General features: G+C 59.5%; 1 protein-coding gene across 7 annotated transcripts; it reads left to right on the forward strand.

The window, feature by feature from the left end:
• The first annotated feature begins 123 nt into the window (after positions 1–123).
• Positions 124–22,977, forward strand: ZNF710 (zinc finger protein 710). Of its 7 annotated transcripts, none has more exons than XM_064669381.1 (7): positions 419–1,695; positions 2,401–2,442; positions 6,183–6,307; positions 19,166–20,591; positions 21,111–21,302; positions 21,753–21,927; positions 22,178–22,977. In XM_064669381.1, exons 1-7 carry the CDS (start codon positions 1,456–1,458, stop codon positions 22,348–22,350), a joined length of 2,373 nt encoding a protein of 790 aa, XP_064525451.1. In that variant the 5' UTR covers positions 419–1,455; the 3' UTR covers positions 22,351–22,977. The 7 variants fall into 7 exon arrangements, with proteins under 7 accessions (XP_064525458.1, XP_064525454.1, XP_064525451.1 ...); XM_064669382.1 differs by having other exon boundaries at positions 6,183–6,280; XM_064669388.1 differs by lacking the exons at positions 419–1,695; positions 6,183–6,307 and adding an exon at positions 124–377.

Here is a 22,977-nt window from a genome sequence, read left to right on the forward strand (position 1 = left end):
ACCGCCAGGACGCGCCGCCAGGGGGCGCACCAGTCCCGCCGCCACCTGAGCGGCGCCGGGGGCGGGGCTAGGCGTTAGGCCACGCCCCCGCTTAAAGGACCAGCAGCCCTGCCTGCCCGGAGGGGGCGTGCCCGGGGCACCGGCGGGGCAGAGCTCACCGGCCCCTGCCCGGTCCCGCTCGGGTCCGGCGCGGGCACGCACCGGCCAGAGCCCGCATTAACGTCCCCTGTGCTGGGGAGTATGAGAAAAGGGCGGGACAATCTCTCACAGCACCGGGGGCTGCCCACGGGCCCTGACCCGCGGGGGCACGGACACGGCTTCGCGGAACCGGCACGGGGAGGGAGAGAGCCAGGGACAGCGCGGGCAGGGAGAGACAGGTCAGTGCGCGCCCCGGTGGGCGCGGGCGAACCGGGAGAGGGACCGGGAAGGGCTGTGGAGCGAACGGGGCAGCGCATCGCGCGTCCTGATTGGCTGGGGCCGCTCAGCCTCCAACCTCCACGGTCTGATTAGCTGAGGCAGCTGGATCCGCAATCTGATTGGCTGAGATGTCTGGAGCATTCTGAATCCGCTCTCTGATTGGCTGGGGCGGCTGGAGGCTCCTGAATCCGATTCCTGATTGGCTGGGGCGGACGCGCAGCTGCTCCCTGACAGCCGGCGGGGCCGGGGCCGGTCCGGCCGAGCCCGAGCCCCAGTCCCTGAGCCCCGAGCCCTGATCTCTGAGCCCCAGTCCCTGAGCTCCGAGCCCTGATCTCTGAGCCCCAGTCCCTGAGCCCCGAGCCCTGATCTCTGAGCCCCAGTCCCTGAGCTCCGAGCCCTGATCTCTGAGCCCCGGTGTCTGAGCCCCGAGCCCTGATCTCTGAGCCCCGGTGTCTGAGCCCCGAGCCCTGAGCCCCGGTCCCTGAGCCCCGACCGGGCTCCCGCTCCGCCCGCTCCCCGTCTGGCTCTGCCCGCGCCCGCTCCGTGTCCCACCCTGTGTCCTGCCCTGTGCCCTGCTCCATGCCCCGATCTCTATCCTGCTCCATGTCCCGCTCCGTGCCCCGCCAGGTGCCAGGTCCGGGCGCACCCCCTGCTGAGGCCCCCGCGGGAATTCAGAGGAGCGAATCTCCCTGTGCCGCGTCTCTTCCCATCCGTATTTGCATGTATTTACGCAGGCAGAGCCGTTCTCGGGCCGCGCGGGGCGAGGCCGGGCTGGGAACTTGGGCAGGGAAGTGGCGGTTTGGGGACCGGTGACGCCTCCGGGTCCGGGCTCCGAAAGGCCCCGGCAGGGACGTGAAGGGGTGCTGGGCAGACCCCGCCAGGCGCGGGGGATGTGAGCACCGGCAGCGGGGACGGAGCGGGGAGCTCGGTTTTCACCGAGACTACAAAAAATCAGAAAAGCAGAAGTGCGCCCAGACAAAGGGCTGCGTGTGGAGACAAACTCTGCTGCGATTAGTCTGGCCGGCGCCACCTGCTTCCATGGAGATGAGAATCTCCCGACGCACCAGTCGAATCCCGGCTGCCTCCGCGTGCTCCTTCCTCCATGGGGAGGAGACCTTCCTCCTTCTCTTCCTCCTCCTCCTCCTCCTCCTCCCGATAGGAGCCGGAGCCTGCAGCCCGCACACCCTTGGCCGTTGCCACCCACTCTCCTTCCTACGCCACATCCCATCCCTCCCTTTGGGGACCGGCTGCCCGCTGCTATCACATCCCCACGGGCATGTAGGTCAACATCTCTCTCCACCTTCTTGGGGGAACCAACAGGACGACCGATTCTTGGACCACCAGCTTCCCTTCCCGCACCACATCCCGTCCCCTTCCCTCCCTTTGGAGACCGGTCATCTCCTGTCACCCCACCTCTGCAGACCCTGGCCTCTCCCTCCACCTCCTTGTGGGGGTGAACAGCACCCCTCCCAAAACCCTGCAATTCCTGTAACATCCCCAATTCCATTAATCCCATTTTTTGGGGGAAGGAGGTCCTTACCATCAACCCTACAAGCTTTTTGGGGTGTACATGATCTTTCCCACCATCACAGCAGAGGAGAGCAATGCCCAACCAGGATATGGGTCCCTTGGGAAGGGCGTTCCCCGCTCCCGCTATCACTCTATGGGTGATAACCTCCCAAAAAGAAAAGAAGGGGGAAGTAGAAAATGATCCCTGGGGTGCTGGAGGGGTTAGGGTTAGGGCATGGGGGTCCCCATCGACCACCCCCACCACCATTCCCCCCGGCTTTGTCCCCCCAGACTGGTACCGAGGGCGGCCCCGGCTCCGGTGGAGGATGCTGCTGCACGGGGGGGCGTTCGCGGTGGTCGGGCAAGTTGAGGAGGGGGAGGAAGATGAAGGGCGGGCGAGTTAGGAGGAGCTGCTTTGCATCCCTTCACGTCAGCCCTGCCTCATTCCCTCCTTCTTCCTTCCTGCGCACCCAGCGCCGGGCCCGGAGCCGCCGCCGCCGCCCCGTGGAGCCGCCGGTGAGTCTTCACCGGACCACCCCGTGCCCCTTAAACTCCCCCAACGAGGGGGACAACAGCGGGGGGGACAACAGCGGGGACACCGGGATGTGGCCGCCTTCCTCCCCCGCGCGACGGAGACGAGAGCGATGGCGGCGGGAGGTACCGGGAGGAGCGGGGAGGACGAGGGGGTTCCTCGCTCCGCGCGTGGGGCCGCCCCTCCACATGGACCCCCCCCCCCCCCCCCCGAGAACTTTCCCCGTGGCTGCTCGCAAACTTTCTCCTCCGGGAAAGTTGCGGGGAGGGCGCGGAGGGGGGGCCTGACCTGTTGCGGGACGGGGTAAGCAGCGCGGTGGGGACCTCCCGGCAGAATCGCGTGTGGGAGAGATGCTCGGGGGGTCGGGGTCGGGCAGCACCCTGGGGTTTGGGGGGTCAGGGCGGCAGCCGGGTGGTCCCCGCGGGCCGCGCCCGAAGTTTGGGGACAGTTTCACGGACCAGCCAGAGGTGGGGGGCCGGGGTAGGGCCTCCCGTGTTCACAGAGGCAAAGTGCCCCGCGGGGGTGAAGTGCAGTGGGGAGGGGGGGTGTGACTCCATGGGCCAGTCCCATACCAGGCAGGTCTCGCTTCGCCTCTCTCCCTGGAGCACCCCAGGATTTCCCAGTGTGGGACCCCCCAGTGTTCCGTGGGAGCTGCGTGGGGGCTGGGGGGCTTTGTGTGCTGTGCCCTGGCGAGGGACCGCAGGGAGCCGCCTGCAAGCCCTCTGGTCATCAACCGAGTGCGGCAGATAAATTAGTTATAATTAATTAATCCATCAAGCATTAGGAGTTTCCTTGTGACCCGCCATGTAGGCAGAGGAGGGGGGTGATGGGAGGGGATGGGAGCAGTCCAAGCTTGACCCGCATTGTGACAGGGAGCCTGACCCCCCTCCCCCAGCTACAGAGCCTCCCTGAGTCCAGAGCCTGAAGCCTCCCCCCAGGTCCAAAGCCAGCAGCTCCGTCAGCCTCAAACGTCCCACGCTGTGCTCCTGCACCCCAGACCATGATCCTGCACCCCACACCTCCACTCCCCACACCATGTTCCCAGCCTCACCTCGGCAGCTCCTGTACCCCAGGTTTGAACCGGCCCTGCCAAGCCGTGGATCCGAGCGGCTCCTGCATGGTGCAGCTGGATCATGTGGGTGATCAGGGCCAGCCACAGGATTGAACAAACACAGCTTGGTTTGGAGAGAGAGTCCAAGCACAGTTCTCCCCGGGGACCCCGAAGAGTCACGGGGGGGAACTGGCCTCAGCATTCCCTCTGGAGCCCCAGGGGATGCCCAGCCTCTGGCTGGCCATGGAGAAGAGCAGCTGGGGCAGCACTGGCTGGGCTGTTACCATTCCCTGCTCCCACCCCAGGTGACAGTGTCCTCACTGCAGGAGCAGCTGTGGAGCCAGTCACATCCCCCTCAGCTGGGCCCAGCTCCTCTTCTGTGAGCAGCCTTCCTTCCATCAGTGCCCTCCTTATGGGTCGCACTGTATTTCTCCAAGATGAGAAACGGGAGCTGAAGCTTTGCTACACCCCAGGACACATTCCCACCCAAACTTGGGGGGTGACTCGGAGGGTTGGACGTGGGGCTCTGCAGCAGCGGGAGTGGAACATCTCCTGTGGTGCTGGGTCACGGCTCATCATGTTGACATTTTGGGTTTGGTTTAATCCCTGAGAAAGGGTTTGTTTCAGATAGTTTTATTGGGCTGTTTTAGTTTATCAACTAGTTTGGAAATCAGGGTGTGGAGAGGGACGAGCACAGGCCCTGTCCTGCTCTGCTCCACATCTGAGAATGCTGAGGAATCGGCAAAGTGGTGGGTTTGTCTGCCAGGAACATGCCAGCGTCACATCCCGTGGGAGAGGGGCTGCCTGCACTCCTTTATTTTAGTTATTCCTTCTGGGGAAGTCAGGTCCAGCTCTCCCAGAGCCCTGTCTCTGGGGTCTGCCAGGCCAGGGCCAGTGAGGGGATGACGGGGAGCCAAGTGCTGCCCTGACAGGCTGGGGGCTTCCTGCCAAATTTGTTGCCACTGCTGCCTCTTCCCTCCGCCATTCACTCCCAGCTTTAGTTTCCCAAGCCCCATCACATCCCTGACCCGCAGAGCTCACCTGCCTGGGCACAGGTGGCAGCATCTGGAATGGCCCAAACACCTGCTCAGGGCACACGTGCCATGGAGGTGGCACGGTGGGGTGGGAAGAACACTGTGGGATGGCTGGGATGGGGTGGGCTGGGAGGACTGGAAGAACACTGCAGGATGGCTGGGATGGGGTGGGCTGGGAGGACTGGAAGAACACTGTGGGATGGCTGGGATGGGGTGGGCTGGGAGGACTGGAAGAACACTGCAGGATGGCTGGGATGGGGTGGGCTGGGAGGACTGGAAGAACACTGCAGGGTGGCTGGGATGGGATGTGCCAGCAGCGCCGCAGTCCCATCCTTTGTGTTGCCCATGGCCAGAGCCCTCTGGATGACTCATGGTCCCTGCTAAGCTCTTCTTGCAGGGCTTGACCTTGGGGACAGGGACTGTGATCGGTGACAAATGTTTTCCCTTTGTCCCTCTGTCCCACATTTTCCTTCTCATCCCTGTGAACACCTTCCTTCTCTCACTCCCTTGTCCTGGCAAGCAGCTGTGGGTCGCAGTGGGGTGGGGCGGGAGAGGCTCCAGCACAGCCCCTGCCTAGCACAGCTTTCCCTAAATCCCAGTTTCTATCCAAAGCAAGTGAAATGTGAGATGTCAGCCTGGAAGGAGGTGCTCCTGCTGGGGTGAGCCATGGAGGAGGGTCTGTATTTCTTTATTTGGGGGGTCTGTATTTTGACACCAGGGAGGCTGCTCACCCAGCTTCGACGGAGGAACAGGGCTCTCCTCACTGAGAGAACAAGCAGTCATGAACTTTCTTTCCAAAACTTTAAATTAAGGGAGAGAAACATAATTTTTACTTTTCCTGGCCTTCCATCACAGCTGTCCCTCTGTCATTTCAGTGACAGTCAAGTGTTTCTACCACAAATTAACAGGAACAACATGTCAGCACCTGCATGAAACTCGTGGTGAAGCAGGTGGCTCCACAGTGTCCCTGTGCTGTCACCTCCTGGTTCTCGGAGTGTGTGGTCAATGTTCCCTGCAAAATGTCACCGTTTTTAGTAAAGAAGTGCCCAAGTGTTCTGTCGTACAGGGCAAAGATAAACCTGAAGAAAGTTCGCAAGAATCTTCTCCAGATTGGATCTGAGGATAGCCCAGGGATGACGGGGGTGCTGGGAAGCACCATGGCTGTGCAGAGCAGGGAGCTGTGGCAGGACAAGGTACCTCTTGCAGCCCCTGAGCTTTAAGACCAGGTTGGCCATCCAACCTGGCCTTGAACACTTCCAGAAATGAGGCAGCCACAGCTTCTCTGGGCAACCTGTGCCAAGGCCTCCCCACCCACACGGGGAAGAATTCCTTCCCACTATCCCATCTATCCCTGCCCTCTGGCAGTGGGAAGATATTCCCCCTTGTCCTGTCCCTCCAGGCCATTGTCCAAAGTCTCTCTCCAGCTCTCCTGGAGCCCCTTTAGGCACTGGAAGGGGCTCTCAGGTCTCCCTGGAGCCTTCTCTTCTCCAGACACCGACACAGCCTTGGTCTTGGCAGAGGGCAAACCCAGCCAGGCCATTCTGGGCAGTATCTTGCCACATCCATTTGGGAAGAGCAGGCTGGGAGGAGGAAGCAGCACACGGACGTGCTCATTGTTTTACTTCCACATCTCATCCAGGGGGACCTGTGTTCCTGCCTATGCACTGTGCACCTCGACACGCTGCGCTGGGCAGCGTGGGAGCTGCTGTGGGAACGGGAATTTCCTGGGGATCGCAGGTGGGAGCCACGAACAGCGCTGGGATGGTGAGGGGCTGCTTCTGCTTTTTCCGGAGTCTTTGCTGTACAGATGGCCCCATGGCAGGGCTGTGGTCCCTCTCTGGCCAGCAGAGCCATGCCAGGCTGGAGCCCGTGTCCTGCCCGTGCTGGTGGGTGGCCCGGTGAGGGAGAGGAGGGGGAGGAAGGACAGGCAGAGCTGCTGGAGGAAGAGCATTCACCACTGCCTCTAAATTTATCTTTCCTGTTTCTCGGCAGCAGCATTGTCTCGTACCCATTCTCTGTGGTGTCAGGCCATTCTCCCCCCTCTGCCTCTCTTCTGACATCCCGTCCCTCGCCGTGTTATCCCAGTTAACCAACTCTGTCCCTCCCCTGCTTTTGCTTTCATGTGTTTAACTCTGACATACTCCCTGGCTGGTGTTCCCTTCCCTCACCTCCAGTCTGTTCTCACACCCACCATCCTGGGGCCCTCCCCACAACCCTGCACAGCAGCCCCTGGCTGTGGGGGGTTAAACTGGGGGTTGGGGGTGTCTCAGTGCCTGTGGGCTCGGGACTGGGAATCCAGGAGCAAGCTGGAGAATGGGTTGTGAGGTTTCCCTTGATGAGCCCTTTGTCCAACCCATGTTGGGCTGCTCTCAGGGGAGAACTTCTCTCTCCCCTTGGAACCATGGAATCGTTTTGGTTGGAAAGGACCTTTGAAATCACAGAATTCCCAGGGTAGCCTGGCCCTGCTCGTCCCAGCCTTCCTGGGAGATACTGCACATGGCTGGGCAGATCAGGGACATCCTGGACCACCCAGACAGATCAGGGATGCCCAGGACTGACCCGGCTGGTGGCTGCTGTTGGGAAGAGTTGTTGTGCAGTAAGGATGAATTTTCCTAGGAGCTGCTCCCCTTTCCAGCCAATCCACAAGGATTGTGAGGCTTTCCCTCCTCAGAGAGGATTTTCCACTCTCAAGTCCTGACTCCTCTGCCATCTGCAATGGGGGCACTGTAAACTCCCAACTCAAACACCTTCCTGCTCCTTGCCAATCCAGTCTTTGTTCATTTATTGAGCTGGATGAGAGTTGCCATTCCCAGGCACAGATTGACCTGCCCTCCTGTCTCTGCCCTTGGCTCCTCTCCAGAGCCATCAGTTTGTCATTGCCATGACCGTTCTGTGCTCACTGTGCACAAAATCACCAGCCCCACAAGTGTTCAAAAGCTGCGTGGATGTGGCACTTTGGGGACGTGGGTTAGTGGTGGCCTTGGCAGTGCTGGGGAACAGTTGGACTCAATGGTCTTAGAGGACTTTTCCAACCGTAGTGATTCCATGATTCCAGCCCTGCCTCATGTGTCCCCATGGCTTGGGGGACACCAGCTCACTGGGGGCTAATACTGCCATTTGGAGGAGCTCTGACCCGGGCCGGGGTGCCCTCTGGAGAGAAAACACTTTCTCAGCGGCAGAACTGTAGGCAGAGCTGGACAAGTCTCCTCCATCAGAGTGCTGAGTCTCCTCTGTGCTGAATCCATCCTCATCCATTCCCGTCCATACCTTGGCTGCTCCACATGTGCCGGCAGGGCCTCACTGGGCCATCACCTGGGGAGAGCAAGCCCTGATTTATGGGGGCTCCAATGATTTGGTTTGGTTTTGTGATTATCAACAAGAGACACATAGAAAGAAATTATTTCAACAGCTGAATATTGTGTGTGTTTGTAGGACTTTCTGGCTGAGATAAGAAAGGGCACAAAGTACAGGGATTGTGCAGACTGGGATGAAAACGGGGACGGAGGGTGGCACAGACCTCAGGGCTAGCCAGGGCTGCTGGAGCCAAGGCAGAGACAGCCCAGCCTCCCTGAGACCTTGGGAAATATTAATTAGGATGAGTAAATAGTGCAGATATCCCCACCCTCCAGCTCACAGCCAGGATTTGCCCACTGCATCTCCCCGTATCGTCTGATGAGCCCTCTCTGGGCAGGTGATCCATCCCCCAGTGCCCCTGGCAGCCCCTGGCCCAGATTCACCCGACACCGACTCCATTTTCAGGAGAGGGGCAGCAACGAGCTGCAGGTCCCCAGGCATCACTCCCTGGGCACAGCTCCTGCTGTGCTGGGCTGTGTCCTTGCCAACAGTCCAGCTGGTGTGACACACTCCGGACAGCGGTGCCAGACCCTGTCCTTTGAAGTCCATTTCAAAAGATAAATACGTGTGTTTCTGTGTAAAATCCCTCTGCCCAGAGTTGGGAGTGTGGTGGGAGCTCCCAGGGCGTGGTAACACACACGGACACGTGTGCTGGGAGCGGAGTCGTGTCCTGCCCTGGCCCTGTGACCCGGCAGCGCTGTGCAGCCACCACAGCAGCCCCAGCAGACACCTCTGCCTTCCCCCTGGGAAAAGCAACAGGGTACTCTGCTGGATCTCAGCCGTGGATCTCAAAGACATTGGCCATACAGGCAGGCTGGGGCTGTGGGGACTGGAGGAGAACAGCTGGCTTTGGGACATACAGGAATACTGTGTCTTCCACATCTGGCTCAGCATAGTCACTCCCTTGGGTCAGTCCTGAACTGGGAATTCATAAACTGCCCCCAGTGAGAACCTTTGTTTGGTGCCTCCTGCTCCATTCTGTCCGACCCAGCCTCCCAAACACTCGTCCCTGACCTGCTCAGCTGCACAGAAAGGGATCCGAAATGTTTCCCACCTTGGGGATTTGAAAGTAAGAAGTGGTGTTGGCAGCTGTGCAGCTGGTTAGTTCCTGAAATAGTGTGACATGTCCAAGAGCCTTGTTATCAGAAGATTGGGAGTGGGACATTCTGGGAGATCTGGTCCAGTGCCTGGTCCAGGTGAAAGGGGTCCAGTGCTCCCCAGTTCCTGCCTGTACCTCTGCCTGCCCACAGTGGAAAGCTCCAATTACCACTCCTCCTTCAGCTCTGGGCTGTAGGAAGTGGCACTGTCTGTGTTTGGGACTGGGCTGTGTGGGCTGAGTTCCGCAGCAGGGTCCGTGCTGGAGGTGATTCCCAAGCTGTGGAGCTGGAGGTCGGTGTCTCCCGGCTGTGCTTTGCCATGCACAGGCTCACCGGCACCTCTCCCTTTGCCAAGGCAAACCGCAGTCACTGGCGCTGTGCTCAGGGACGTTCTGGGAGGCAAAACAGCCCCAAAATCTGGAGTTGGGAGAGCAGACACAGCATGAAGTGTCCCCTCGCCTGTCCCCATGCAGCCCCCGCCCGGCTGCTGGAGCCAACTCTGCTGGGAGCGGCTGCAGGACTGGAAGATTTACACATGGAAGATTATCCAGCTGAGTATTAATTATCACACTCAAATTAGAACCCCTTGATTATGATTAACTTATTAGCTGGCCTGGCAGTGGAGACAGCAGATGCGGTGCTGGTGGCAGAGCTCAGTAATGCCTGGCCACGGGTGGGCACAGCATCCCTGAGGGGAGCAGGCAGCCCCCAGCCCTGCAAGGCTCTGGGACTCCCTTGCCCCTGCTCAGGACAAGCTGTAGGAGAGCAGCGAGGAGCTGAGCGTGCCCATGCTGGGCTGTGCTGAGATTCCTGCCCCTGTTGGCCTCAGGGCTGGCGGTCATAGTGTGAGGGGCAATGTCTGCAGGGGTCATAGTGTGAGGGGCAATGTCTGCACTGGTCATAGTGTGAGGGGTAATGTCTGCACTGGTCATGGTGTGAGGGGCAATGTCTGCAGGGGTCATGGTGTGAGGGGCAATGTCTGCAGGGGTCATGGTGTGAGGGGCAATGTCTGCAGGGGTCATGGTGTGAGGGGCAATATCTGCAGGGGTGTGGGGGCACAGGGGTGCATCCTGGTGCTCGGCACATGGGACGATTGAACCTGTCCACAGACTCACGTGCAGTCCGAGGTGTTCACCTTCTTCCTGGCCTTTAACTCTAGTTGGACATCCCTGGTGCCATGACTGGATCTGGGCCAGTGGTTAATTAAACAACTGTGTCCCTGTTACTCCATCCTCGCAGCTCAGTGCAAGATGGAGCCCAGGGAGACAGGGACAGTCGGGCCTAGGAGCCACTGTCCCGCAGCATGGACAGGCTCCACACATGGCAATATCAAAACTGGACTAAAATTGTTCACAAGGATAAGAGCAGCAATGCTCTTGAAAGTGAGACTCTTGAGACCCTTCCCTCTGTGGGGATCTTCCCTCAGCCCTCACATACGAGCAGCTGTTTCACATCCCACCTGTTCCCTTCAAGGTGACACACATCTCCTATTTGTACTCTTCTGTGTTGGTTTTCCCCTTTGCAGCCAGCTGCCTCACACACACCAGGGTGCCTGAGCTCCTCTGTGTTGTCTCCTGGGACCTCTGGCCATGTTTATGGCTCTGCCCCGAGGTCCTGGCAGTTTGTGATTAACCCCAGCTCCAAGGGGTGCTGAGTGCGAGCAGTGCCAAGCAGGAGCGATCCCACATGAGCTCAGGACATCACTCCCTGCCCCTGTGGCTCCCACCCACAGCTGGGGTGGTGCTGGGGCTTGCAGACCCCAGTACAAGCCCTGTTGGCCCTCTCTGGGCAGGGGTGGGCACTGGGGGCTTTGGGATTTGCAGGGTGAGGGGGCTGCACCCACCCTTCTCCCCGCGCTCCCTTCAGGGCTCAGCCCAGGACCAGGCCCCCAGTTTTGCATCTGCCACAACCATCCCTCATCTTTCCCTGCAAGGTTTGGGGGTTGACATGAACCCACACTTTTTCCTGCAGATTTGTTTCCCCTGGGTGTTTCCTCCCCAGTTTTTCCAGAGGGATGAGGAGGTGGTGAAGACAGTCCTGCCCAGCACCGCTCAGTCCCGTTTCCTTTCTGTCCCCATCTGCATGTGTGAGTGCTGGGAGCAGGTTTGTCAGCGCCTCAGCGCCTTTCAGGGACTTCGCAAAGAGCAGATTTATTTTCTGCTATGCTGAGAATTAACTCCCTTTTCTTCCTCTTCCCTCTGCCCCCGCTGGAAAGAGAGAGAATGCAGGGAAGAAGAAAGGATTTCCATCGCGGTGGTGATTGGCACAGCCCTGAATGAGAGGTCATTCCAGCCGGCTCTTTCTTTTCAGGGCCCTTTTTTCCTGCTCCCTGTATTCAGGCTGTCAGCATTCTTTCTTTTCAAAGCTCCTCTGTCTGTCTCTCTCTTCCCCCTCCTTTATTTTTCATCCCTTTTCTTTACTTTTGCTGTCTTTTCATTCTGTTTTTCTCCACCCCCTTGGGGCTCCATTTTTTCTTTCCCTTTTCCTCTATTCAGTTCCTTTTTTCTTGCATCTCTTTTGAATAGCTTGGCTATTTTCGGAGAGGAAAGGAACTGTGCTGGGGAGAAGCCGTTGCAGCAAGGAGGAACTTGAAAGTCTTTTCTTTCCCTGTTTATTTCACTTAAAAGCAAAAATTGTTTTCCAAGGCAGAGCGAGGGTTCTGTGTGAAGCCTTTGAAGCCAGGCTGGGACAGCAGCAGGGCTGGGAGTCCTCCCTGCTCCTCGCTGTGCCACACACACTGCTGGCCCCAAACTGCTGACAAAGCCCCCAGAGCACCAGGGGGTCAGAGGTCGGTGCTGCCTTGGCTGGGCTGTGGGTGCTCCTGCTGCCAGAGGGGGTCTGGACAAGAGCAGCCCCTCTCCCTCGGCTCCCCCCACACCAGTTACCTGATTTAAAGGCTCTTCCTGCTGCTGGGGCTCCTGGGTGGCAGCATTTTTAGGGATGACGTGACCATAAGCTCTAAAGGCAGATCCTGGAGCTCTCCACTGCAGCACATACCTGCACAGCACATGGATGGGGATGGACAGGCCGTGTTTGTTCCAGAGGGGAACAAGGGGCTCACACAAGGAGTCCATGGGGAAACGTGGGATGTGCCGGGACAGAACGGTGCTGGGTGCCCAGGGTGGACATTGCCCATGGACACTCCCTGCACTCGGGTCTGAGGGACACAAGGGGCTGAGGTTTGGTCCTTTCCACAGAGGAATGGCAGGAAGGGTCTCATCCATGTCCATAAAGCCACAGTAATTCCAGTGGGTCTAAGGAAACCCCTCGCTCAGCAGCATGGGGCTGGTCCCCACATCACTGCTCCAGGTGCTACCAGCAGCTCAGCTTGCTGTCACAGTTGTCCTGGCAGCCCAGCACGGTGTTCTGGGAAAGGCTGTGAGGGCAAAAGGGCTGGAAAATCAGGGCTGAAGCAGGATGGGTTTGGTCTGATGGAGAGGAGATGTTGTGCCATGTGGCACAGCAACAGGAGCTCCTCAGGAAGGCAGTGGTGGGGGCGAGGAGAATCCTCCTCCCAGAATGTTCCCAGCCTGGGTGCTGCTCCAGGCATGAACCCTCAGTGGCTTTGGTGTGGTTTTGGTGCACCTTTGGTGCAGTTTTGATGCGCTTTTGGCTGTCCTCCATCCATCTTTCCATCACCCCCATGACCAAACAGATGCAGGCAGGACTCTGGTTTTCAGGAAACAACTTTTCCCTGTGAATTTTAGTCTCCTCTGGTTGTTTTGAAAGGACATAGACATTGAGGCTGATCTATGGCACAGGAGCCGCCAGCTTCTGTGCTGGCTGTGTTAGGATCAGAGAGTCATTGGAATCCCAGGTTTGGAGGGACCTCAAGGATCACCTGGCCCAACTTCTTTTGGGAAAAGCCTGGTCTGAACAAGAGGGGGCTGGAGGTTGGGGCTCAGCAGCCGTGTCCTGCAGTGGAGGCAGTGCAGGGCATGCCTGGGGTGCTCCTCTGTCTTAAAACCACAGCTCTGGGGGTGCAATGACCCCGCCAAGCAGGGACCCCTCGCCTGCCCTCCAGGGCAGGATGTGGTGGGAGGGTGCAGGTGCCTGATCCTGAATTCTGCTCCCTGCTGTCAGACAGGAGCTGGAGGAGGGGTGGCAGGGCACAGTCACTGTGTTGTCCTCAGCCAAGGGGCACTTCATGGTGCAGACGGGGGTCCCGTGCTGGGCAGGAGCGGGGCCAGGGCCCAGTGGTTAATTAAATAGATCATTTATTTAACGTGAGATTCAAATAATTGTAAACCTGAGATAGAGAAGGCATCAGAGGAGATGAAAAGGGAGAGAGAGAGAAAGGAAGCAAAGGACAGAGGTTCGAAATGGAGAGGGAGATTAGGAGAGAGATGAAAGAGAGAGGAGAAAGATAAGAGGGAGAGAGGGGACAGATCTCGGCTCGAGATGGGTGTTGCCAGGGAAACGAGAAGAATGAGGGAGCAATGGAGGGATGGAGGAGCAGAGGATGCTGGGGGTGGGGAACAAGGGATTGAGGAGCAGAGGGATGGAGGTTCGCAGGAGGGAGGGGTGGAGGGATGAAAGAGCAGAGGAATAGAGGAACAGAGGAATGGAGGAGTGAGGGATGGAGAGTTGGAGGCTGGAGGGCTGGAGGAGCGAAAGCTGGAGGAAAAGAGGGATGGAGGCTGGCTGGCTGGAGGAGCAGAGAGATGGAGTCTCAGTCTGAGGAGAAAAAAATGGATTCCCAGCAGAATGGGAAGCAGGAAAGGGATGTCCCAGCTCAGCATAGGAGTCTTTGTGCTGGGAAGAGCATTTGGGATGGCAGCTCTGTCCCTCTACAGTGAGCAGCCACAGCACCTGCTGCTGCCCCCAGCCTGACCCTCTCACCCCAGCTCCCATGGGTGGATCCCACATCCCTGGCTGGGGATGGGGGAACAGGCAGCTTCATGCTCCACACACCTTTGTTCTGCAGCACTGGTAACCTCTGGTTATTTGAAAGCCATTCCCTTTTCCCTCTCAGTCAGAGTTTGCCAATAACCAGGTGGCTTCAAAGGGGTAAATATTTGCTTCTGACTGATGGACACGAGTGGTCTGGGTGAGAATCCTCCAGTTCCATGGAATATGTTCAGAGGAAGCCCCCGTGGAGCAGCTCTGGAGGGTTTGACATGCTCTGACAACATGGGGCCACTCCTCCCCAAGCTTTCATCTGTCCCATGGACCCCAGGTCCTCACTTTGCCTCACTTGGTTTTCCACCTGCTCTTACTAGAAACATTATCAACATCCCGCTGCAAATCCCAGGTTATGTCCCTTGTTTTGTGAAGCCAAAGCCTCTAAAGACGATGCTTCCTCCCCCCAGAACCCTTCAGTGACACACGTGATGTCGTGTCCACTGCTCTCTGATCCACTGGCAGTCAGTAGAGGTTTCTTTTTTCTAGAGAAGCTTTCCTTAAAACGAAAGTTTTCCTTTTAAAATGTAGTTTGACCGTATCTATCTGGACACACCAACTGAATTTAAACACGTGTTTGCTTTCTGTGGCAGCAGTGCCTGGCCCTGCACAGCTCCTGCCTGTTTCACTGAGCTTTGACTCGTTTTTACAGCAGTTCCTCCGTGCTGGGGGTCAGTTCTGGGGCAAGAAGTGCTGGTGTCACATCTGCCATGGCAGCCAGAGCTGCTCTGCACATGCCACCAGCACAGAGCCAGGGCTGGGCAGTGAAGCCAAGGTGAACCCCAAATCCTCAGGCTGGTGCAGGACAGACACGCTGGGTCAGGTTTAGGAATAATTTTAGTTGTTGTGATTTTCAGGAAAACAACATTATTCTGTTTGGAATTGTGAGGGTTTGAGCAGCTTTATGTGAAATCCACAGGCAAGATGAAAGCCTGCTTTCCCCTTTATTAAATTTAAATGAAAGCTGCTTTTGAGAAAGGAAGGAAAATAAAATCAAAGGTGTTCTCACAAATATCAGATGAGCTATTTTCTGGTAAAAATGTTGAAAAGTTTTAGCGCCCCCTCCTCCAAGGAGACCCCCCATGCCCAGGGTCCCTCCTCACTCTGAGCCCCAGTTTGGCTGGGGCTCAACCCCAGTGCCCCAGGAGCTTCACCTGGGGCTTGCACTGCTGCATCTGCCCCCTGGGAACCTCTCAGGACCCCCAGGCACCAGCAGCAGGGGGTCTACAGAGGGGTCCTGCAGAGGGTCTTGTAATGGGAGTTCTGCAAAGGGTCCTGAAATGGAGGTCCCACACTGGGGACCTGAAATAGGAATCCTGCAAAGGATGTCCTGCAATGGGGTCCCCACAATGGGTCCTGCAAAGGATCCCACATGGGGGACCTACGATGGGGTTCCCACAAAGGATTCCTGCGAAGGGGGTGCTGTAGTGAGGATTCCTGCAAAGGGGTCCTGCAATACCTGTCCCACAATGGGGGTCCTGCGAAGGGGACAGCCAGGAACAAGCCCCAGATGTCCTCCTCACATGACCCCGGGTTTGTCAGGCAGCCCTTGAGCCCATGCAGGGAGCCAGGTGGGATAAGCTGCTGCTGGTACCAGCTGGGCTCTGGCACCTGCTGCAGTGCCTGTGCTTACCCTGATGGAACTGAGATAAGAGGGAGCAGTGGCAGCAGGGAGGGCTCCTGCATCACTGGTGGGGGTTACTGCTTCTTGGGACAGCTGTGAGAGGTAAATTCCCCAAATCCTTTGTATTTTGGGTACCTGGGACTCCCTTCCCTGCTGGAATGGCTGGGTGAGGAGGTGAGTGCTGCTGGCCTCTGGGCTGGTGGGGGAGGCAGGGAATGGAGCCAGGTAGAAAACAGAGATCTTTAGTCACTAATGCCTCAGTGGAGGCTGTTGGGGGCAGCCAGGGCCAGGGAACAGCTCCATGGGAGTGGGTGGTCCTTTAGCTCAGGGTGCCCTGTTGGGGACCTGATGGGTCTCAGGTGTTGCAGGTAAACCCGTGGGTGCACAGGTGAGGCTTCCATGGATCAGATGTAATGTTTTTAGGCTGCTCAGTTTAGGATTTATCAGGGTCTCATCTCTGGAGCAGTAGTGCTGGCAGAGGGGCTGGATGGGACAGTGGCACAGGTGATGGGGCAGGTGGGTGAAACTGAGAGAAGTAAAACAGCAAAGGGAAGGGAAAAGTGTCCAGGGACAGACAACTCTTAGTCTGGTGGCTGGAGAATCTGGAATCCAGCAAGGAATGTGCTGGGGGTGAGGAGCCTGTTGGGCAGACTTTACTGCCAGAGGGACCTGGGTGAATATTTGGGGGGTTGATGATGCAGCAAGGGAGGAAAATAAACTAACACAAGGAAGTGAAAGCCATGAAAAAACCCTAACTGACTAGGAGGTGAGTGAGGAGCTGGTGGAGGCTCTGAGGGGGGCAGCCAGGGTCAGGGAGGGCAGGGACTACAGATGTGCCAGGGCAGAACACGGCTCTTCCCAGATGTGTTGGGAAAGATGGGAGGAGAGAGGAGATTGCACTGAGACTAAACCTCACAGTGGGAGGAGACATGGTGAAAGAAACCCAAATTTCACAACCCCAAAGGATCAGGGACAGCAGCCACTGCTGCTGGTCCAGGGAGCATCTGTCCCGTGGTGTCAGAGAGCAGAGAGCCAGGAGAGGAGGACGAGGGGACTGAGAGCTCGGCACTCACCACTGGTGGAGGGGACTCTGGCAAGTGTATCTGTGTGACCCCATGTGGGAAAGGGATGGATGGGCAAGGGTCTGCCTTGGGAAATGAGCTGGAGGGACCTGAGCCTGGACCAAAGGGCTGGACTTGGAAACTAAAAGTTATTAAGCCTGAAGGAGGGTTTGGTTCCCAGCGGTGGCACTGGGCAGGGACCCCAAGTTCAGTGGGTGAAAGCCTGCAGGTCCAGCCCCAGGAAGGGTCTGGAGGTCTGGGCTGGGGAGGAAGAGGAGTTGGAGAAGTTGCTCACGTCACTGCTGGGGTCAGCACTGGGACAGGAGTCTGTGCAGTGTCCAGGAGCTCTGCATGCTCCAGCCCCAGGCATCGTCCTGCTTCACTGAACCGACTGCTCTAGGGGGACCGGCCATGGCAGGACAGGACTGTGCTCTGTCACAGCAGAGGACCCAGCACTTCTCCTTTAGCAGCTTGAGCAAGGCTGGAAGTAGCTCCCTTGAAGCACAGAGGTGCCAGCAGTGCTCTGCACTCTGGAGCCTTGAGGGTTTCCTGGGGGAGCTGAAGTATGTGACCCCACCTCACTTGCCAGTGTATTGGGAAACAGTGTTTCCAGCCGGCTCGGCAAGTCCCGAGGCATGAACAGGGAAGTGAGAGCGGGAAGTGAAACAGCTGCCTCTGCCCTGTTCCCGCTTCCCCGTGTGGTGTTTGTGCAGCTGCAGCTCTGGAGCGCTGTGGCCTCAGACAGCAGAGCTTCTATCCCGTGTCCCAGGGCTCCTGTGTCCAATGGAGACAAGTGCATGAGGTTTGTGCAGCACAAGGCTCTGGTTTTCCTGCTGAGAAGCAGAGCTCATCCCCTTTGGAAAGAATCCGCATTTACTTTCCCCTAAAGCCCCTGGCTTGGGGTGGTAAGACCCCCTGGTACTGGTCTGTGGGACATGTGAGTGTGTCAGTCTTGCAGCTCCCTCATCTCGTGGTGCTCGTTTTGGGGGACAAAGACCTGGCACTGTGCTGGGAGCCCAGTGTCCCTCCACCGTGCCAGGGGCATGGGGAGAGCAGCTGAGACCCCTCTCCCGTGTCCCTTCTCCCCTGCCTGCAATGGGCAGTGCAGGTCCCCCATGGAGCCCCATGGGAAAGGGGGTCCCGTCTGGCGGGGTGGGGCCCCAGGGCTGTACTGTGCATGCTCTCCCTGGCTGCTCCCTCTTCTTCCTCCCACCCCTCCTCTTCTTCCTGCCACCGCCCTCCCCCGCTCCTTGCTTTGTTTCGCTGCCTCCGCACTCATCCTCCCCCCCATCCTCTTCCTCTCCATCTCCTCCCTGCAGACCGAAGCCGCCCCTCCCCTCCATTCCTGCCCCCCGCCCCTGATCCCTCCCGGCTGCCTCTCCAGGGTGCCCGGGCAGACAGAGGTGCTTGGCTGAGACCTTCCTCCCACCTCCCCCCAGTATCCCCCTGGCAGCTCAGGCCTGGGCAGGGTCCTCTCACTGGGTGTGTCTGACCGTGGGCCGAGAGTCGCTGGCGCTGTGCCCAGTGCCGGTGCCATGGTGGCCCAGAAGACAAGAGGGGACTGAGGAGGGACCCCCTACCCTGGTGTCCATGGGCAGCAGACCCCCGCCGTTGGCATCGCTCCCTTTCTCTGTCTCTTCCTGTTCTCTCGCTGGTTTTTCCCCTTCCCCGTCATCATCCCATCCCCATCCCATCCTGTGCGCTGTGGCTGCTGTTCAGGTGGGCATCTCCCAGGGCCATGAAGGGACTGGCAGGAGCAGACAGCTGCCTGACAGCAGAGAGGCCGATGTCCCTGGCCACACTCGGTGTCCCTGCAGCTGACCTGGCTGTGGGGATGATATCCGGGCACAGCAGGGTTTCCCCACTCCAGAGCTGTTCATCCCAGGATTCCCTCACACCGGGCAGGTCCTCCTGGGACTGCGACAGGATCTGGCTCAGAGTTCTATCCCTGTTTTACCTCCCCCGCAGAATTTCTCTTTGTTGTAGCTGCAGAAATAATTGTATTTAGGAGAATGCTCTTCAGTGGGAGGAAGCGGCAGCTCTCCAGGCACAACCCTGCCTGTCCTTGCTGACTGCTGAGGGGGTCGGGGGACCCTGTGGGCCCTGTGCTGCCCACCATGCTGTGGTGGTGCTGGCACCCCTGGGGTGAGTGTGCCAGGCACCAGTGATGAGCCCAGCGAGCCTCTTGCCTGCTGCTGGGCGGGCTGACCATGTCCTGGTGGTCCCAGTGGGTCTGGGCTCCATCCCTCATGCTTACTGTGCTGCTGCTGCTCCTGCTCACTTCTGCCAGAGCACAGAGCCACGCTCAGCTGTGATTGGTCCCCAAATTGTGTGGGCACCTGTCCCTGGGAGTCACTGCCAGGAGCTTGAGGGTGTGCAAGGAGCCAGACCCCAGCCTCGGTGACTGATAGCCTGGCCAGAGAGGACATGTGGTGCTGGGCACCTGCACTGGCATCACCCACTTTGGTCTGGGGTTCACTGGGGATGGTGCTAAGGAAAGTGGTGATGGCTGGAATGAGCCCCTCACAGCACAGTGTCTGTGTGTGGGGTGCTGGGGCTCACGGCCGTGTCTCTCCCTCCCCAGCCATGACGGCGTAGGCCAGTGGCGAGAGATGAACCGGTTCAGCGAGTGCGGGACGCAGACGGATGCGGTGGTGGTGCTGTCCCTGGCACAGGCTGCAGTCCTGGGCCTGGTGTCCGATAATGAACTGCTTGGGGCCACCATCACCCCTGCTGGCTTCTTCCCGGGGCTGGCCGGGGAGCTGCCGGACAACACCGCGGCAGAGCCTGGGGAGCCCGAGGGCGAGGAGCAGGTGCTCGGGGATGGGCAGGATGAGGACACCCTGGAAGCAGAGTTCTCCCTGGAGAAGCACGCCCGGAGGAGGAAGCGGCCACCTGTGAGGCTGGTGCCCAAGGTCAAGAGTGAGAAGGCAGAGGTGGAGGCAGAAACGTCATACGACACGCCCGTCCCTGGGGACGACGAAGGCGAGGGGCAGCGAGGCCACCCGCCCCAGCCCCCAGAGCCCGGCCAGGAGCCGGCAGTGCACAGCGGTGCCATGAAGATGATTGACCTGGGCACCTTCAGCAGGAAGCCCCGGCGCCTGCGGCACCTGCGGCGGCACCGGGAGCTGGAGGGCACCGAGCGGCGCCGCGGGGGTGACGACCCAGAGGGCGGCCCCGCGGGGGCCCTGCGGACCACGGGCACGTTCGAGGCGGGCGCCCCGTCCCCTGGTGAGGTGGAGGCCCCCGCGCCGGGGGACCCCGAGCAGGTGAAGAGCGAGCAGGGCTGTGGCTGGCAGGAGCCAGGGGAGCTGGAGGCAGAGGTGGCCGGTGGCACCAGCGAGCGCAGCAGGAAGGCGCAGCTGGACCGGCTGGACATCAACGTGCAGATCGACGACTCCTACCTGGTGGAGGCCGGGGACCGCCAGAAGCGCTGGCAGTGCCGCATGTGCGAGAAGTCCTACACCTCCAAGTACAACCTGGTGACCCACATCCTGGGCCACAATGGCATCAAGCCCCACTCCTGCCCACACTGCAACAAGCTGTTCAAGCAGCCCAGCCACCTGCAGACCCACCTGCTGACCCACCAGGGCACGCGGCCCCACAAGTGCGGGGTGTGCAGCAAAGCTTTCACCCAGACCAGCCACCTGAAGCGGCACATGCTGCTGCACACTGACATCAAGCCCTACAGCTGCCGCTTCTGTGGCCGTGGCTTTGCCTACCCCAGCGAGCTGAAGGCGCACGAGGTGAAGCACGAGAGTGGGCGCTGCCACGTGTGCGTGGAGTGCGGGCTGGACTTCTCCACGCTCACCCAGCTGAAGCGACACCTGGCCACACACCAGGGCCCCACGCTCTACCAGTGCCTGGAGTGCAGCAAATCCTTCCACTACCGCAGCCAGCTGCAGAACCACATGCTGAAGCACCAGAATGTCCGGCCCTTTGTCTGCACAGAGTGTGGGATGGAGTTCAGCCAGATCCACCACCTCAAGCAGCACTCGCTCACGCACAAGGTAGGGCCTGGGGATCCCCAGGGGTGCTGCCCTTGCCGTGCTCTAGATGCGGGTGCTGGAGGAGAGGGGTGTCCCAATGTCCTGCAGCCCTGGCCAGGCCTGGGAGGAGATGGGTGGTGAGTGGGCAGTGGCACCTGTGGCTGGTGTTGCTGGGGTCCCTGGGACCCAGCCTCTGTCCTTCTGTGTATTCCCATCCTTGGGGAGGGAGTTTCAGACCTACTGCAGGGTGACCCGGGGGGACCCTGGCCAGGAGTTGCCACAGGCCCTCTGGGTGGGCTGTAAGTGGGGATTTGCCCTTTTCCAGAAGTTCTTTCATGGGGCTGAGCCACAGACCAGAGCCTGTCCAGCCCCCACCCACAGCCCCTGCATGCTGCTGGGCTCAGGCTGGGCCATGCTCTCAGCACAAGGAGCCCATCCCTCACCCATGGTGTCCCCGCTCCATGCCCAGCACTGCCCATGTGCCCCCGGCACCTGGGGGTCTTGTCAAGCCCCTGTCCACAGCTCTCCCACCCCTGGCAGGGTGTGAAGGAGTTCAAGTGCGAGGTGTGCGGGCGGGAGTTCACGCTCCAGGCCAACATGAAGCGGCACATGCTGATCCACACCAGTGTCCGCCCCTACCAGTGCCACATCTGCTTCAAGACCTTCGTGCAGAAGCAGACGCTCAAGACCCACATGATCGTGCACTCGCCTGTGAAGCCATTCAAGTGCAAGGTACCGGCGGGACTGGGGGGCTGGCAGAGCCAGGGAGGGGGAGAATGGTCCTTTTGTGCAATGCCCCTGGGAATCTGGCCAGGCTGAGCTGTCGGGCACTGGAAGCAGATTTGTGATGCCTCCCCTGCTTGCTTCGGCATGGAATATCTGCTCCAAGCTGTGGTGGGAGCAGTGCTGCTGATGGAAGGACAACCGCTGCCTCTCTCTGATCAGTGTTGGATGCTCTGGAGCTCCCAGCGCCAGCACTGCACCCCCAAGCCCCCCACACAGAGGGGGAGGAGGGCATGTGGCAGGAGCCACAAGGGACCCCAGGGGGGCAGCAGCCCCTTTACTCTTGGAGGGAGCCATGGGGAACCTTTGGGGCAAGGTCTGCTCTGCAGAGCCCTTGGCAGCTCTGGGGGTGCCCCCGTGCTGGGGAGCCCTGGCTGACCATGGGCATGCTGCTGGCAGGTCTGTGGGAAGTCCTTCAACCGCATGTACAACCTGCTGGGCCACATGCACCTGCACGCTGGCAGCAAGCCCTTCAAGTGTCCCTACTGCTCCAGCAAGTTCAACCTGAAGGGCAACCTCAGCCGGCACATGAAGGTCAAGCATGGGGTGATGGACATCAGCCTGGACAGCCAAGGTGGGTCCCCAGTGCGGACTGGGCACTGTGGCTGCCCCCAGCAGTGCCAGTGGCTCCGGGAGCTGGGCTGTGTTGTGGCAGCTGTGGCAAGTTCATGTCTCCTCACCCAAGGGCTGCCCCCACAAGTGGCCTGGATTGAGCAGGGCTAGGGCTCCCAGGGAGCTTTGGGCTCCAAAGCCAGGGAGGGGGGAGCTGCTGGCCCAGCCCTCCCCACAGGTCTGTCACCGCGTGTCCCTGTGCTGACTCCTAGATGCCATGATGGAGCTGGCCGGGCCCGACCACGCCGAGCTGGATGGGCAGCAGGAGATGGACGACTTTGAGGAGGAGAACTCTTACAGCTACGGGGCAGTGGGCAACCCCCCGGACGAGCACGCGCTGGCCGAGCAGGCCATGAAGGAGATGGCGTACTACAACATGTTGTAGCCGGGGCTGGCAGGGCTGTGGGGGCTTGGCAGGGTGAGAGGGGCTGCGGCATCCAGCCAGACCCCCTAGAACTGGAGGTGGTGCTCCTGCTGGGGTTGGAGAACACAGGGATGTCCAGAAGCCTTTGCCGGACCTGCCGTGGCTCCGCTGCTGCCCCCCTGCCCACGCCCCGTGACTTGAAACTGCGGGCAGGGGAGGCACAACCCAGAAAATCACTGAATGGGTAAGGGTGGAAGGGGCCGCAGTGGGGCAAGATGATGAGCATCACTAACTATTCTACCTCCTGGGTCCCCCCTCGGGTGTGCTGGAGCTCCCCCCGGGCTCCCCAGGGGGCAGAAGCCCCTGTCCGCGGGAGGAGGTGGGTGTGCCCTCCTGCTCTCCCTGGGGCCCCCTGTACCAGGCTCTGGGGCACAGAACAGAGTATTTTCATAGAAGCTCAGGGCGCAGTCGGTGCCCACAGCTCGGGGTCCAAAGCTGCAGACGGCGGCATATCCAGGGGAGGCAAACCCAGCCCAGCCCCAGCAAATGATGGTATTTTGAAAGTAATTTATTTTTTTCAGATGTGCCGCGTGGTTGGATTTATCTTTTCACCAAGTTCAGTTCCCTTCAACCAATGTGCTTTGTAAA

The sequence above is a fragment of the Pseudopipra pipra genome, chromosome 12, assembly GCF_036250125.1.
Source record: "Pseudopipra pipra isolate bDixPip1 chromosome 12, bDixPip1.hap1, whole genome shotgun sequence".
Taxonomy (NCBI): Eukaryota; Metazoa; Chordata; class Aves; order Passeriformes; family Pipridae; genus Pseudopipra; species Pseudopipra pipra.